The following is a 15,537-nucleotide window of genomic DNA, read 5'->3' on the forward strand; positions in this document are numbered from 1 at the left end:
CTTGATTGCTTCGCCCGGCTTCATGTTTGTAGCAGGAATCCTTTCTCTGATGCGAAGACTACACTCTATTTACCGTCCATATATATTGCCTCGGAAAGAGGTCAGGGCGTAGTCCCTTTACTTCCCTTAATTTCTCTTCATGTTCTTGTTTTCCCACGGGAAAATTCGGGACTCTCCCAACTTTAGCTTCATCCTTTTTTCTTCGGCTTTATCTGTTTACGATAACTTAATTATGTCACCAGTCGCCCTGCGCAATGCGACAATTCATTCATTCATTCATTCATTCATTCATTCATTCATTCATTCATTCATTCATTCATTCATTCATTCATTCATTCATTCATTCATTCATTCATTTTGATCCTTTTATTCTTGCACTTCTGTTATTCTTTCTACTCTACTCTCTTTCTTCAATTTCTGCCAACAACCTCGATTCAATCGTCTGATCCCTATATCCCTATATCCCTTTCCATGCTCCCTGATTCCTTCCTTGCCTGCAAGGAATCCACTGATATGTACAGTACGGTCCCATGTTAAACCAAACACCAATATAGTGTTAAAAGCAACAGAGCTTAAACGTATCAAGAACCTCACGGGAAAACAAGTGCGCATTAGGACGCGCAAGATTCAATTATGAATTACGTCGGCACGTACTATATACATATAATATATTTATATTATCTATGTATAACACCCCCCCCCCCCCACACACACACACACTGCATATGCATCCCCGCTAGCACCGAGCTTTAATAATTTCCCAAATACTGATCTACAGTGTTTCCTCTAACAATGGACCGTACCGTACAAGCGTTTCCCCTACTTTTCCTGATATCCCTTTCTTTACTTTGTTTACGTCTCACCTGACAACGGCGCGCATCGAGCGACGCGCTCCCACCAACGGCGCATTGCAAGCAGCGCGCGCGTTTCTCTCACGAGCGTAACCCCTTCCCCTCCGCTCGTCTACCGGTACACGTCAATTTGCGTTTCCGTCCATATGCGGCCCACTGCGTGCCCCCCTCCTCTTCCCCCCCCCCCCCCTACCTCGGACACTCGCGCGGCGCAGTAACGCAGGGGCACGTGGACCCATATTGATGAGCACGGTCCCCGGCGAACGCGGCTTTGGGAGAAACGGGCGACGTATGTAGTACGCCCGGTTTGTGTCTTTGCGGGTGAGGGGGACACGCGGTGGCGTGCTCTTTCCGGCGAAGGGCACGGTTGTGACGGTCGCGCCAGTCGCCGACGTCGCTGCGATGTGGACTCGGCCGGCGGCCACGCGTTGCTCCGGCGGGGGATAAAGCGACGCACCGCAGGCTTCGATTCGCCTAAAACTGTTTTGTAAGCATCTGTTATCTTGTCCTCTTTTTGTCGAGCGATACTTGCCAAAGGTTTGCGCAGGGAGTAGTTTCCTGCAACAAATTGCTGGAGGGATGCGCTGGTGCTGAGATCGTCCAGCTATCATGGGAATGATAAGTAATGCATAAATTTGTCTAATCTATGTGCTTGCGGTTCCCAGATGTATCCTGCGGAGTAATTTATTGCGCTTCCCCTTTCTCAGCTTTCAAGTGACCGTGATTTTTGAAACAGCGAGGCAGTAAGTGTCCGCGAACATCCGTATTCGTGGCGATTTGTTGCGCATACGGTGTACACTATAGAAGCAGCATAGTATTGTAATTGCTAAGTGTCAAGGGCTTTAGAAGCCAGAATGAGGAAGTTCAGGCAAATCTTTGTTCGGTACCTTCACCCCCATTGCTGGCTGAAACGGCATCCTTGCAGCTGCCGTAGATGCTAGGGAGCTATAGTATTTTTTTTTGTACGAAACTCTATGGCATATAACGCCGACTGTATGATCGGTAGATAGCTTTATAATACATAGTAGATTCCGCGCTAGGACACAAAGGTCAGGAAGCGTTGAGAGAACAAGCGCGACACGTCAGCTTTGATGCGCACAATTCGAGAGAGAGAAAGCAATGTTACGAAAGGCAGACGGTCAACTGTAATGGTAGCTGCAGATGTAGCCCACGTTCAGCCGGCACTGCATGCGTTCGTGCAGGCTGCACGGCAATGTTCTCTTTCTGCTTTTTTTTTCACAATAATTTACGCAAAAGGACATGCTGCATTAAGTATAGAACGTGCGGCGACTAGGGTGTGCAGGCATGTACTAGGAAGGACGAGAGGGCCTTTAATTGCGATTTTCACAAGAGCGATAAAATCTCCGCTTGGGCGATTGCAGAAGCGGTGTAGGGAATGCAAATCTAATTGTTACGAGTGCTGAAGCACGGACGATGTGGCGTTGAATAGATTGCCGCGCACACCTAATTCTATGCAGTAGAAACACATGATTTGCGCAGTTTTCGACACAAAAGACTCCTCTTTCGCAATAATATCGCAGGAGCAGTACAGCGCGGACTTTAGGAGTGAGGCGGTCAAAAAGGACATATCTGCTGACCATGTTTGAATCCCATTGAAACGCTTGCGAGGGTACATAGTATCCATTGGTATAAGGATCGGTCAACCACGAATTCACCACATTCGATTACGCAGTCTCAAGTATCGATCCAGTCCACTTGGCCAGAGAGCTTACTTCGCCATGGTGGAATGAAACAGGAAATTGAACTGGACGTGTCTTTGTTCGATCGATACAATGCGCATTTGAGTTTCAAGGTGCACTGATGTGACACAGGAGAAGCTTAATTTAGTTTACAACGACACTTTATACGTATGGCTGGCCGATTCGTCCGTGCGCCTGTCGGTCGCCTGTACGCCGAAAACATCTTCGGCGCAACCTGAAGCGCAAAGAAAAACAGAGAGAAAGAGAGGCGCGTGTTTAGGCAACGCCACCTAGATAGCATATGGCCTCTTTACTCCGATCCATGACGCCACGCTACCTGGCCCGAAATTTTCTATGACAAGGCTGGCGTGATGAAAGCGGTGACGTCAAAATCCCTGGTGCCATCTCAGGAGCATCCCCATTAGATTTTATGTTAGTCAGGCCAGATAAGACGACGTCATGGATCGGAGTGAAAGGCCTTGTCCTATCTAGGTGGCGTTGGATTAGCTGCGCGAGTAGTGACGTCGTTGCTCTCCGTCGCAGCCGAGCGCGTGCGCAGCAGTTTCTCTCCGGCACCGAAATGGGTAGGCCACGCGTCATACGTACTCCTTAGGAGCCGGCAGCTTTCGATAAGCAACGCCACGAGCAGAACCAGGATCGAGCTCGACTACGGCGTGCCGATGCTGCAGCCCGGCACTAGAACATGCTCGTTCAGCCGAGCGCAAGCAGCAACTGCGTACCGAGCGTCCGGCAGCCTTTCAAGCCGTCATTTCATGATCCGTCGGGATTAACGCAATGATAAACACCGGGGTAGCATGTTTCAGCTTCGCTGGTTAACCTTCTGTACGGACTGCTTGGGTAGTGATTTTCTTTTATTTTGGCGCTAATTAAGTACCTACCGTTTTTTGCGTACGCGTTGACTAATTCACGTATCTCGTGGGCGCTGGCAAAGCAACCTTCCAGACGTCATTGCCTAGTACGAGCCCTGTTTAGTCCATGCAAAGTCGCTCCATTTCGGGAAAGTGTGCCATACGGCGGCATTGCCTCAGCATGTGTATATATACGGCGGTGCACATTTTACAGGGGTACACTACAATGTGGTTTCTATATTGGCGGTAATTGTGTCAGTACCGCAATTTTTACCTACTCCGCGACTAAGTCTCAGAATTCGTGGGCATCGGCGAAGTTGCTTTCCAGGCGTTATTGCCTCGTGTGAGTCCTGCTTAGTCCAAGCAAACTCGCTCCATTTTTTTTCGCGAAAAAAGTGCCGTACGGCGGCTTTGCCTCATCATGGATATATGTACGGCGGTGCACCCTTTCCAAAAGTACAGTAAAATATAGTTTTCTTCTATATTGGCGCTAATTGCGTCAGTACCGTTTTTTTTTACCTACTCGGCGACTAATTCTCGTATCTCGTGGGCACTGGCAAAGCAGCTTTCCAGACGTCATTGCTTTGTGAAAGTCCGGCTTAATCAAAGCAAACTCGCTCCATTTCGCAAAAGTGTGTCATACGGTGGCTTTGCCTCAGCATGTCTATACATACGGCGGTGCACTCTTTACAGGGGTACAGTACAAAGTGGTTTCCTTCTATATTGGCGCTAATTGCGTCAGTACCGTTCTTTTTTACCTACTCGGCGACTAAGCCTCGCATATCGTGTGCTTCGGCAAAGCTGCTTTCCAGACATCATTGGCTGGTGCGAGTACTGCTTAGTCCCAGAAAACTCGCTCCGTTTCGCAAACGTGCCGCACGGCGGTTTTGTCTCAGCATGTCTATACATACGGCGGTGCACCTTGTTGTTATTTTTGCGGCAAAACTGTACATGGCTAGCCGATTCGTCCGTGCGTCTGTCGGTCGCCTGTACAACGAAAACTCCTTTGGCACAGTCCGAAGCGCATGAGCGAAATAAAAAGAGAGAAAGAGAGGCGCGCGTTTAGCCAACACCTCCTCGATAGCACGAAGCCTCTTACTCCGATCCATGACGTCACGCTACCTGGCCCGAATTTCCAATGACAAGGCTGGCGTGATGAAAGTGGTGACTTCAAAATCACTGTTGACTACTTGGGAGCATCCGCATTAGATTCTATGGTAGTCGGGTCAGGTAAGATCACGTCATGGATCTGAGCGAAAGGTCTTGTGCTATCTAGGTGGCATTTTACTAGCTGTGCCAGTATTGACGTCATTGACCTCTGTCGCAGCCGAGTGCAAGAGCAGCAGTTTCTCTCCGGCTCTGAAATGGGTAACCCACGCGTCATACGTACTCCTAAGGAGCAGGCAGCTTTCAATCAGCAACCGGGAACCAATCAGAACCGAGAACGAGCTCGTCTACGTCATGAGGATACTACAGCACGGGCACAAACACAAGTTCGTTCAGGCGAGCGCAAGCATGAACTGCATACGGAGCCTACCAAACCATCGTTTAATGAACCGTCTGGATTAACCCAGTGATAAACACCGGGGCCGCACGTTTCAGTGTTGCCAGTTAACCGTCTGTACGGAGTGCTTGGGTGGTGACTTAAAAAAAATTGTGCTGCTATTCTGAATTGCAAGTTCATGCTCGCGATGCTATTTTGCGTTGGCCCTCTTTGCTCACGCCACACGTGGGAAATGGTCAGTCTGTTAGATACGAAAACTCAATAAACCCAAGACCTTGACTACACGTCTAAGCAGTATTCGAAAGTGAAGGGCCAACTTGCCTATAACATATGAACTCGGATTTCGCTCAGCGGCAAGCCCCACTTCCTGCACTCAAAGCCCACTCGTATTCCGGGAAAGTGCATTGTAAGCTTTCAGAGGCACTATACGAAAAATGCGCAAGCTTGAACTCTGTCTATGACGTGATTCGCCACATTCTCAAACGTTCCCTAAAAGAGGCGTAGTCACCGTCGCTTTATTGTGCGAGAAGTGTCGCTTACTCATTTTCTCTTCTACAACAGCGGAGCCATATGCACTCTTCTAAAGGCTCGTGCGCTTGACGTTTGAGCGAACAGCAGCTCTAACTTTTCTCGTTCAAGCCTTAAAGCGGCCAAAGCGCGGGCGGTGCAACACTCGCCCCGAAAGCTCGTTCAATCTGGAGACCAGGCTATGCGTACACGCGGGAGAATGGAAAAGTTTCGCTCGAATGCCAAATCACGCAGACGCCTCTTATTCTTCCCTTTGGCCCCATTCTTAACTCTCGTTGTTGTTCCTGCATTCTTCACTCGAGAGAGTCTGGCATCGTGCTTGAAGTTCGCAGAACAATCCAACACTTCAAGCTGCCAGGTTTGAGAAAAAAAGCACTTCACCTTTTTGTAGTGGATTTTCCGGTCCCTTACAGCAAAGTTTCGGCGTAGGCGTTTGGCTCTGAAGGAATGGAAGAGTTGATGGACGCTTTGCATGCCTGCATGGAGGCGGTCTTGTCCTTAGCGGCTCCAAGGCGATGTTGTCGTCGATGTTCTCCTCCTGTTCGGGTGCACACTTTGGGGCGTCATCTCGTTTTCATTAATTTTTTTAATCATATGGGGACATGGAGTTAAAGATAAAGGAAACAGGACGGTTATTGTGCAACTATGCGAAGAACAGTCGGAAGGTTGGGCTTTTGGGGCTGGCTATTTCAAAGTCCCAAATGATACTAAAAAAAAAAAAGAAAACGACCAAAATAATGACGAACGCTACACAAGCTATAACGTAAATTACAAGCACACGAGCAGTATCTAAGGGGCTTGAACACTGGACGCGTGGTGTAGTGATTTCATGCACTCACACCAGACTGGCAGAACGCCACAAAACTCTTAGCAAACATAAGTGACAGCCGAACTTGCACATATTCTCTATGCTTGTAACTTAACTTATGGGGTCTTACGCGCCAAAACCACTATCTGAATATCACACCGTACTGGGGATGTGGATTAACTTTGACCCCCTGAGGTTTTTTACAGTGCACGTACAGCTAAGTACAGGGGTGTTTTTTACATTTTGCTCGCATCGAAATGCGGCCGCAGTGGCCGGGATTACATCCCGCGACCTCGTACTTAGCAGCGCAACATAAAAGCCACTAAGCAACCATGGCGGATCTATGCTCGGAATGCAAAACACGTAACTGGCACACTAACACCACACTTTTTCAACAACGCCCTTGGAAGGCGCACTTCACCGTAAACAACAACAACAACAACAACCTTTAGAAATCCACAGAAAACACAGGGAAGGCGGGAGATGGAAATTCAAGACGGTGAGCAAAACGAGAACAAGGTGAAAGCAGGAGCCAACGTTTCGACAAGTCCACTTGTCGAAACGTTGGCTGCTGCTTTCACCTTGTTCTCGCTTTGCTCAAGAACCTTTAGATGTATTTATACAAGGTGTGGAAGGTAACTTGGGCTAAAATTAAAAAAAAAATGCGAGTGGCCTGTTGGTGGACACAACCAAGTTGTTTTCCATCGCTTCGAGCAAGTCAGATTTTGTTTTGTATTTCGCGTAATTACATAATTAGTCCTTAGTTACTTCACAAATGATATAATCATAGCAAACTTGTCAATCAGAAAACTTAGGCTACCATTCAAAATGCGCGATCCATCTTTCTGTTGCTCAATACGTGCTACATAAAAGTTTTTTTTTCCAATCGTTAAAGAAAGCCCGCAAACCACAAAAAAGTGCAGCGCGACAAGTCGCGAGGCACTTTCCGCGTGCTTTTGCGGGTATCATGATTAGAACTTTTTCAAATATTGTGCGAGAAATTAATGTACTTAAAAAAAGGGGGGGGGGCACAGTGGTGAGGTCTCACTGTTTTGTGGGAATCTACAACTCACAGGCGTTATATAGCTTCAGGAGGTTATCATACCCCTGCGTATCTTTCAGTACGGAGTGATATACATGCGATAACCTCATGACAATCTTGCAGCTTTGCGCGAGCTTTCTCTCTGCACTTCTATCGCGCATACATTTGGTTGACTTACTTTGGTTACGTTCAGTGTAAACTACACCTTTCGGAAGCCCTTGAAACAGCCTGTAGTCTGCGGCAACTTAAGAATGTGGGGGATTTCACCGCTGTGCAACCAGAAGAGACTTTGTATATTTGCCAGCCAATCGCGTTCGTTCATTTCAACAGCATCACAACGCAGGCGCGCTTCTTTCATTGTTGACGTCTCTAGGGAACAATATCTCTAGGGAACAACACCTCTAGGGCACAACAAACACCGAGAGCAAGAACTATGAATTATTGAAAAGTGTGGTGAATTTTTCTTTTTTTTTTTTGGGGTAGAGTCTGTGCTGAATTCTGTGGTGGTCATTGATGATAGCGTTGTTCTGAAAACAGGCATACGCAAGCACTCACGCAAGGTAGGAAGGGAGGTCAATCGCGTTATTTCTTAGAATAACATAAAGAATGAGCAGTTCCCTACGCATTCCAACTGAACTCCTAGATTCAATATTGCGTACCTACCTTCCCGACCGTGTCCGATAGGCCTTCGATTAATTTTGCTTTCTGCGCAAGCTTCACAGACAGGGGGACGTGTGTGGCTCCACCGACCCAGTATCAGGTTTTGTTATTTCAGGTGGATCCCGGTGCAAACGGCTACCGAGCGCGCGAGTTGCGAAAGTCCGGTCGAAGCGCTCGTGTGTTCACGCGCATTTTGTAACGTTGCAGATCTGGCAAGTTCTTTTATCGACTGTTCTGGGTGCCTATCGAAAATAGCGTCCAGAAGAAGCAAAAAACAAAAAGAAAGAAAGAAAAAGAAAGAACATACTGACAAAAAAGAAACAAACTTGCAAGCGCGTACAAAAAAAAAAAAACGAGTTGTTCGGTTCGTCTTACTATTATCGTGCATCGCATAGCCAGGCTCACGAGCCCGGTGGTTTTGCTGCCTTTATATACAGCTGGTCTGCGCTGACGTTATCGAGGTCGCCTTATTGACGTGCAGCTAGTACGATGAAAAGCTGCGCGTTGCATTGATCCGCTTATCTCCAGCAGCCCAGTGGAAGCTGCGAATAGGACTACAAAATGGTGTACATGTCGTCATACGAGTGCTCCCTATACAGCATACGAGGATCTATTTGTTGGTGGTGTGCTGCTAAGTTCATGCACTACGTGACGCCTAAGGTTGAGAGGATGTTCGAATGGAGTAAGGATATATTCAGGATGGAATATTGCGCAACGGGATAGAGGGCGAACGCATCGGCCCAGCGCCTGATCGTCACGTCAGAGCGCGCGGTGGGATTTAGTGCTCCCGCACCGCAGGTGCAGCTATACGGCATGGCAGTGCGAACATTTGCGCATCGATTAAGGAAGACTGCCGGGAACCAAACATTCCTGGCCGATAAGCCGAGCCTCGAGGCCACGTGCTGTGCCGACTCTGCGAGGGAAAAAGAAAGCGAAGGGAATGGCTTCGAGGAGAGTTCACTCCTGGTATGTTTCCTTCCTCCATGGATGTTCGACATACGCCGCCTTGGCCGTGAGGGCCACAGGGCTAATTTTTAACACATATGTGAACATGCGAGAACGCGCACTGAAAGACGGCTGTTGCGGTAACTTAGTGTACACGTATCGCACGCGTAGTGCGGGATATCTCGGCACTGATCCCACCTGCGGCGAGCTCTGACTTTTAGTCCGCTCTTCTTTCCCCCTGTATTTATATATGAAGCGATGTTTTAAAAACCATCAAGGGCATGTATTGTATGCGTCGCGCAGGTGAATGGTTTCTCAGAAGATATACGGGTGAGTGCCATTTCCTGGGACTCGAACGCTTTATACCGTGACTACCACAGGATCACAGGCCTCTCGCCAGAGCACTAACGTTCCGGCGAGAGTAGGGTAAACCGGTGAATTACATGTCAACAGACCTCCGGATGTTCGATATTATTGGCTTAGCAGTGCAGGTAACACGTACTACACTATTTCGATGTTAAGCCGAAAGTTGCCCGAAACTAGTTTCGGCACATCCGTCAACTATACACACTAAGAAATGCTTGCATCTGTTGGGGCTTATCTTAACCCCACACGATAACCATGAGCTATCGCGTGTGCCTGTCCGTTATATAACGCTGCGCGTCAAAACTTCCAGGTCATGAATGCGTCATGTGTTATTAGCGTGACATAACATTCTCGATAGGAAAGTAGCCAGCGCAGGCGTTTCAAGAAAGGAAACGCAAGCAAGACAAATGAATGTTGTTGTTTGGGGACGATATACGCCCAAAAAAGAATAAAGGTTTTTTATTGGGATATATGTACTATGTGCACGGATGCCAAGACACATCTCTATTAGATCACATTCTCACATCACTATTAGATCATATTCTCACAACTCTATTAGATCATATTATTAGATCATATTCTCACATCTCTATTAGATCATATTACCAACGCCTCACTGAACTTATATATGCTGAATACTCCAATCACTGTCAACAATTTCTTACTACTTATTCTAACAGCATTACAAATTATGACTTTAGACATACCACTTTCTCGAAACCCAAACTAAATATAACTATTGACAGCAACGGTAAAATGGCAAATCCTTCATGCGCTAAATACTCGTCCCGAAGTGCTGACCTTGATTAAGCAATTTCCTTCCATATCGTCATTCAGAAAACGATCAAAAATATACTTTCTTGGACGTACTTACTTAATTCGTTTCCATATATATGTATGTACATACGTCTTTATAAACGTGTCTATTTGCTTAGGCTCACGTTTAATGTGTACGTTGTATCAACAGTATCATAATTTATTCTTGCTTTCCTCTATGTTTAAGATATGTCTCTTTTGAATTATTATATCTTTTTCATGCGATCTATTTCTTTTGCCTTGCTACCATTTTGCTGTATATATTTTTCTAGCTGTTTACAATTTTATTTTGCTATTGTTATTCCTTTTTTTTTCAATGCCGTTGTGTGGTGGAGTGTACAATGTGGTGCTAGAGGCCTAGTCAGGCGACCATTAACGTCGCCTTTAGTCTCCTGCATGACGACAATGATATAATGTCAAGCAAGCAAATAAATAAATAAATAAATAAATAAATAAATAAATAAATAAATAAATAAGGAACGCGCGGGGCGCGTTCTGCGTACTCTACCGGCAACACTAGTGATAACACAACGTACAAAACCGCTTGCATGAGATCATGCACGGCTATGCCTTTTTGAGATGCCTTGGCCGCTCTCGCCCTCCTTGTTGCCTAACGCTTCGGCAGCTGCTTTGTCTGCCAGGAGCGCGGTCTAGACAAGTTTTTCGTCTCTATTCTATACTAGTGTATCTACCTACAACCTTTTGTTAGCTATGAAACATGCACGGGAAATCATTGTTAATTGTTACGACCAATGTTTTCACTCCTGTAATGACCATATGTTGGGGGCTAACAGTAATACAAACAAACAAACAAACAAACAAACAAACAAACAAACAAACAAACAAACAAACAAACGAGCGAGCGAGCGAGCGAGCGAGCGAACGAACGAACGAACGAACGAACGAACGAACGAACGAACGAACGAACGAACGAACGAACGAACGAACGAACGAACGAGCGAGCGAGCGAGCGAGCGAGCGAGCGAGCGAACGAACGAACGAACGAACGAACGAACGAACGAACGAACGAACGAACGAACGAACGAACGAACGAACGAACGAACGAACGCACGCACGCACGAACGAACGAACGAACGAACGAACGAACGAACGAACGAACGAACGAACGCACGCACGCACGCACGCACGCACGCACGCACGCACGCACGAACGAACGAACGAACGAACGAACGAACGAACGAACGAACGAACGAACGAACGAACGAACGAACGAGCGAGCGAGCGAACAAACGAACGAACGAACGAACGAGCGAACGAACGAGCGAACGAACGAACGAACGCACGCACGCACGCACGCACGCACGAACGAACGAACGAACGAACGCACGCACGCACGCACGCACGCACGCACGCACGCACGAACGAACGAACGAACGAACGAACGAACGAACGAGCGAGCGAGCGAACAAACGAACGAACGAACGAGCGAACGAACGAACGAACGAACGAACGAACGAACGAACGAACGAACGAACGAACGAACGTACGTACGTACGTTGTTCGTTCGTTCGTTTGTTGCACCGAGCGTTGCACCGAGTGTTACACCATGCAAATGAAACTTCGAAAGCAGTCTATATTGTATCTATCTTATGTGTCACCATTATTTTACCTCATTTTCGCTTTTGCGTGTTTCGCGTGATGAGCAAGATTTATGAGCGCTGCCGTTTAAACTCGGCATCTCTGGCGCGCAGCTCGGTCTCCCCTCTACGACGACGGGCCCGTTCAGGAGCCAACTCCCGCTGACGCTCGCCGTAGGCAGCTTCTTCCTCAGGAATACGCGCTACTCGTAGTCTTCGCATATGTGTAGCTGGGATGTAATGTGCGGAACCACTAATTCAAAGCTCCCTATATCGGGCGCAAAGCCCACCGCTGGAGATGCGGGCGCTGCAGTTGTTTTCACGATTCCTTAGATTGGTTTGACGGTTGACGGGGCTGCCGGCACTTCTGACTGGCGCAAGAAGCGCCGGCAGCCACGCGCTCCAAGTATCGTGTTTCAATCGCGGGGCACTCTTCATTGGCCCCAAACAGACCGCATAACATGTGTTTCTTTCGTGGCAGGGGTGAATCAATCGTCGATAAATTCGATGCCGATTTGGCTCGATCGCCGAAGATGCACCGTCTGGCAACTGTATAAGATTCGCGTATAAGATAGCATTCTCACATAGGGAAAGGGGTCACTTCAACCCCTTCTTCCCTGTTGAGCTCTTCCTTTCCTCTCCCGCTGGGTCATGTGGCCCTCTTTTAGCGATGTCCGACAACGGCGGCACAGGGTTAGCGCAGAGAGCTTCACTGTGAAACACCAACATGGAAACAACTCTGCCGTGACGTTACGGAAACGAACCACCGCAGTTGGCCGGCGCATCTATACGAATTCATAGTTATTTTTTTGTCGTACAGCGATGTGTATCTACCACTGCGTTCTTGAGCTGACATCGTCAAAGTTGTAACGGATCGCCGTCGTCTTTCTAGTACAACCGGCCGCCTACTATCGCACAAAGCCCTTGCGGAAACCGCGCTACAAGATCATCATAATACCCATCATAATAATGACAATTGCCAGCCGCGAAAAGGAACGTTATATTGTCGCGATACCTGGCTCGTCTTGATGGAAATCGCACGTAACCAGGAATTACTGAATCATGCCCAGTTAGACATGTCTCTCTCTCTAGGTGCGTTAATTTCGACGGCTCTTACTGTACCAGTGCAGACTTCGTAATTAGCGCGCTCCTGTAGTTCTTTTTTCTCGCTGTTGTTGGAATGGAACCAGGTAGAGTGGAGCCGTACGGGTATTTCAGACGCCGAGCACGGCGCTCAAATTATACGAGTGAATGAAGCGCAGAAGAGGGCGTAAGTGGATCACACCCTTGTTTTACTGCGCCCTCTACATTTCTCCCAACTGCGCCCAGATAATTTTTGCTTTAGTCCGTAGCCTTCTAGTATAGTTCAAGGCCTACTCGTTGCTCTAGCTCGTGAAACCAGACGTGCTGGTACAAATATATCGTTAGCGGAAAAAAATAATATCACAAGCCTGCTGTTTGGGTGTTGTTGATAGACAAAACAATGTCACTGGTGAAGACCCTGACCTGAACAGAAGAAACGTGTACGAAAAAAACAAAACCGTACCTGTTGTTTATAGGTTATTATGACCCCCAACTCTCCGGCACGAGGCTGCATGTTTGCTTGGTTCCAAGCCGCGGTAGTGGCTGCAATCCTGTAATAGCAGAATGCGAAATCGCACTTGTGGTGAAATTTTTGTGTACACAAGAACCGGACAAGGTCGACATTAGCAGGAGTGACCTAGACAGAAGTGTCTGCGTTCCTGTGTACCTGAGCAAATTCTTGCGCTTATTTTCCTCTTTACAATCAATCAATCAATCAATCAATCAATCAATCAATCAATCAATCAATCAATCAATCAATCAATCAATCAATCAATCAATCAATCAATCAATCAATCAATCAATCAATCAATCAATCAATCAATCAATCAATCAATCAATCAATCAATAAATAAATAAATAAATAAATCAATCAATCGATGTGAATGCTGTCAACCTTCACGAGCAACTTTTATTACATTTCTGTATTTATATTTTGGTATGATTGTAGAAGCTAGTTTATCCCTCGGCTAAATTCGCATGTTTTCTCTCTCTCGTATACAAATCCTGGCAGTAATTACCTATAGGGTACAGAGAGGGAGGGAAAGCAAGGAGATGAAAGGCAGGGAAGTCAACCGGACGAGCGTCCGGTTTGCTACCCTATACTGGCTGTAAGCCAAAGGGGGGAATCAGGGAGTTACTGCTCACTTTGTTGGAGGGCTACGAAGTAACTTGGTATGAAGCTATACACCGCGCAAGGAGCGTTGGAAAGGGAGAGCTAAGGCGTGACGTTAATACGCAGGACAACGGTAGCATTGGTTATGCTAGAGCAAACACGGGTAGCTGATGTACTACAGTTGAGATCAAGTTGGGAACGCTTTACGTAGCGTGTAGAGCAGATAATCGGCAGGCAGAGTAAACGAAATGGGTGGCAAGAGAATGGAGACGCAGTCGAGAACCGCAGAGAATTTGGGGGTGCAGTGAAATTAGGAAGTCTGAGGGACAGGATGGAACCGCCTGACGCGAGATAGAAGAACTGGATATCGCTAAGTGGGGACACTTGTTCCGCACAGAGCACAGAATCTGGTTAATAATGCCGTAAAATGGTCTCAAATGACAACAAAGCAAGCTGGTTTTTGTTTTCTTGCAGGCCAGCGAGCCCGAAATCTACCTCAAGTCCGGCCAGTTCGCAGACCAAGGCTGGTTGCACGGTGACGACAGCGGGCTCGACGAAGCCTACCTGGACGCAAGACGAACGCACGAAATCATCGAAAGAAGTGAGAATGACACAGGTTTCGTACACATTTGCTTCCAGATTTAGGCGCGAAAACACGCACGTGTATTAGGACAATTCAGGTTGAGTATGGGACTATATTTGATTTATCAACCGAACTCGGTTACCGCAGAAGTTGCAGCCGCTGATTGCCACAAGAACTACGAAATTAGAAAACATAGCTCTGCGAGCATGTGAAATTGAAATGTCTACTAGCTATGGAAGATCATCACCATGCATTACCCATTTGGGTGCATCACTCCCCGACAAACACTCCCCTCCCACGAACGAAGGGAGCATTTATGCTAGTGTACGCTGACTGAACCGACGCCGAAAGGCAATGGCAAGATTGTCTTCCACGGAGACACTGCTTAAAAGATGCTAATTTCTCTGCAACGGAACGGTGGTGCCATCTCTCACCGTGCGGAGTATTTCGCCGTGTGCTGCTGTAGCGGTGACAGATGGCGCTACCATTTCGTTGGAGTGACATCGCCAGCTGCCTGTAAGGGACTATATACTAGTCCTTCACTGCTGGATGTCGAGAACCAATCTCAAGAAGACCGCCAAAATAACGGTCGAACTTTGGGACCGAGGTGACATAACGCGTGGTGAAAGTCTGCAATATCATTCACTCCCCGTGAAGCGGGCAAACACTTCTGAAAGAGCTACCCGTTTGGTTTGCAGCAGGCAGCCCAGGTGCCGCCACGTCAGACAATGAAGTAATTTTCGTTGCATACGTGCAATGGAAGTCTGTGGGACACTTCGACAAAAATGGCTTCCGCGGTAAAACTATCCGATTCGTCGCACGACTAGTTGCTCCAACAAATCATCAAACAAGTTCGAACAAGTTTTCACTACCTTCGAAGCCGGTTCCAACAGGCTCTGAACCTCGGACATTTCAGATGGTTGTGACGAACATGTGTTTGTCACTTAATTCTTATTACCATCCGCCTTTGATTCGCACGCCACCACACCTTTGTTAACTCACAGCCTGTCGTTCCTCGTGGCACGCAAGAAATGCTGACCAAAATCAAAGCAAAAGAACTATAAGACATG

General features: G+C 47.3%; 1 protein-coding gene across 2 annotated transcripts in view; it reads left to right on the forward strand.

Moving 5' to 3' along the window:
• The window catches only part of LOC142560330 (uncharacterized), a 123,266-nt gene that overhangs the window by 72,032 nt on the left and 35,697 nt on the right, over positions 1 to 15,537 (forward strand). For both annotated transcript variants that reach the window (XM_075672331.1, XM_075672332.1), the window contains one exon: positions 14,359 to 14,485. In XM_075672331.1, coding sequence (XP_075528446.1) covers positions 14,359 to 14,485 — 127 coding nt within the window. The remainder of the gene's footprint in view (positions 1 to 14,358; positions 14,486 to 15,537) is intronic.

Source organism: Dermacentor variabilis, chromosome 10, assembly GCF_050947875.1.
Source record: "Dermacentor variabilis isolate Ectoservices chromosome 10, ASM5094787v1, whole genome shotgun sequence".
NCBI classification, from domain to species: Eukaryota; Metazoa; Arthropoda; class Arachnida; order Ixodida; family Ixodidae; genus Dermacentor; species Dermacentor variabilis.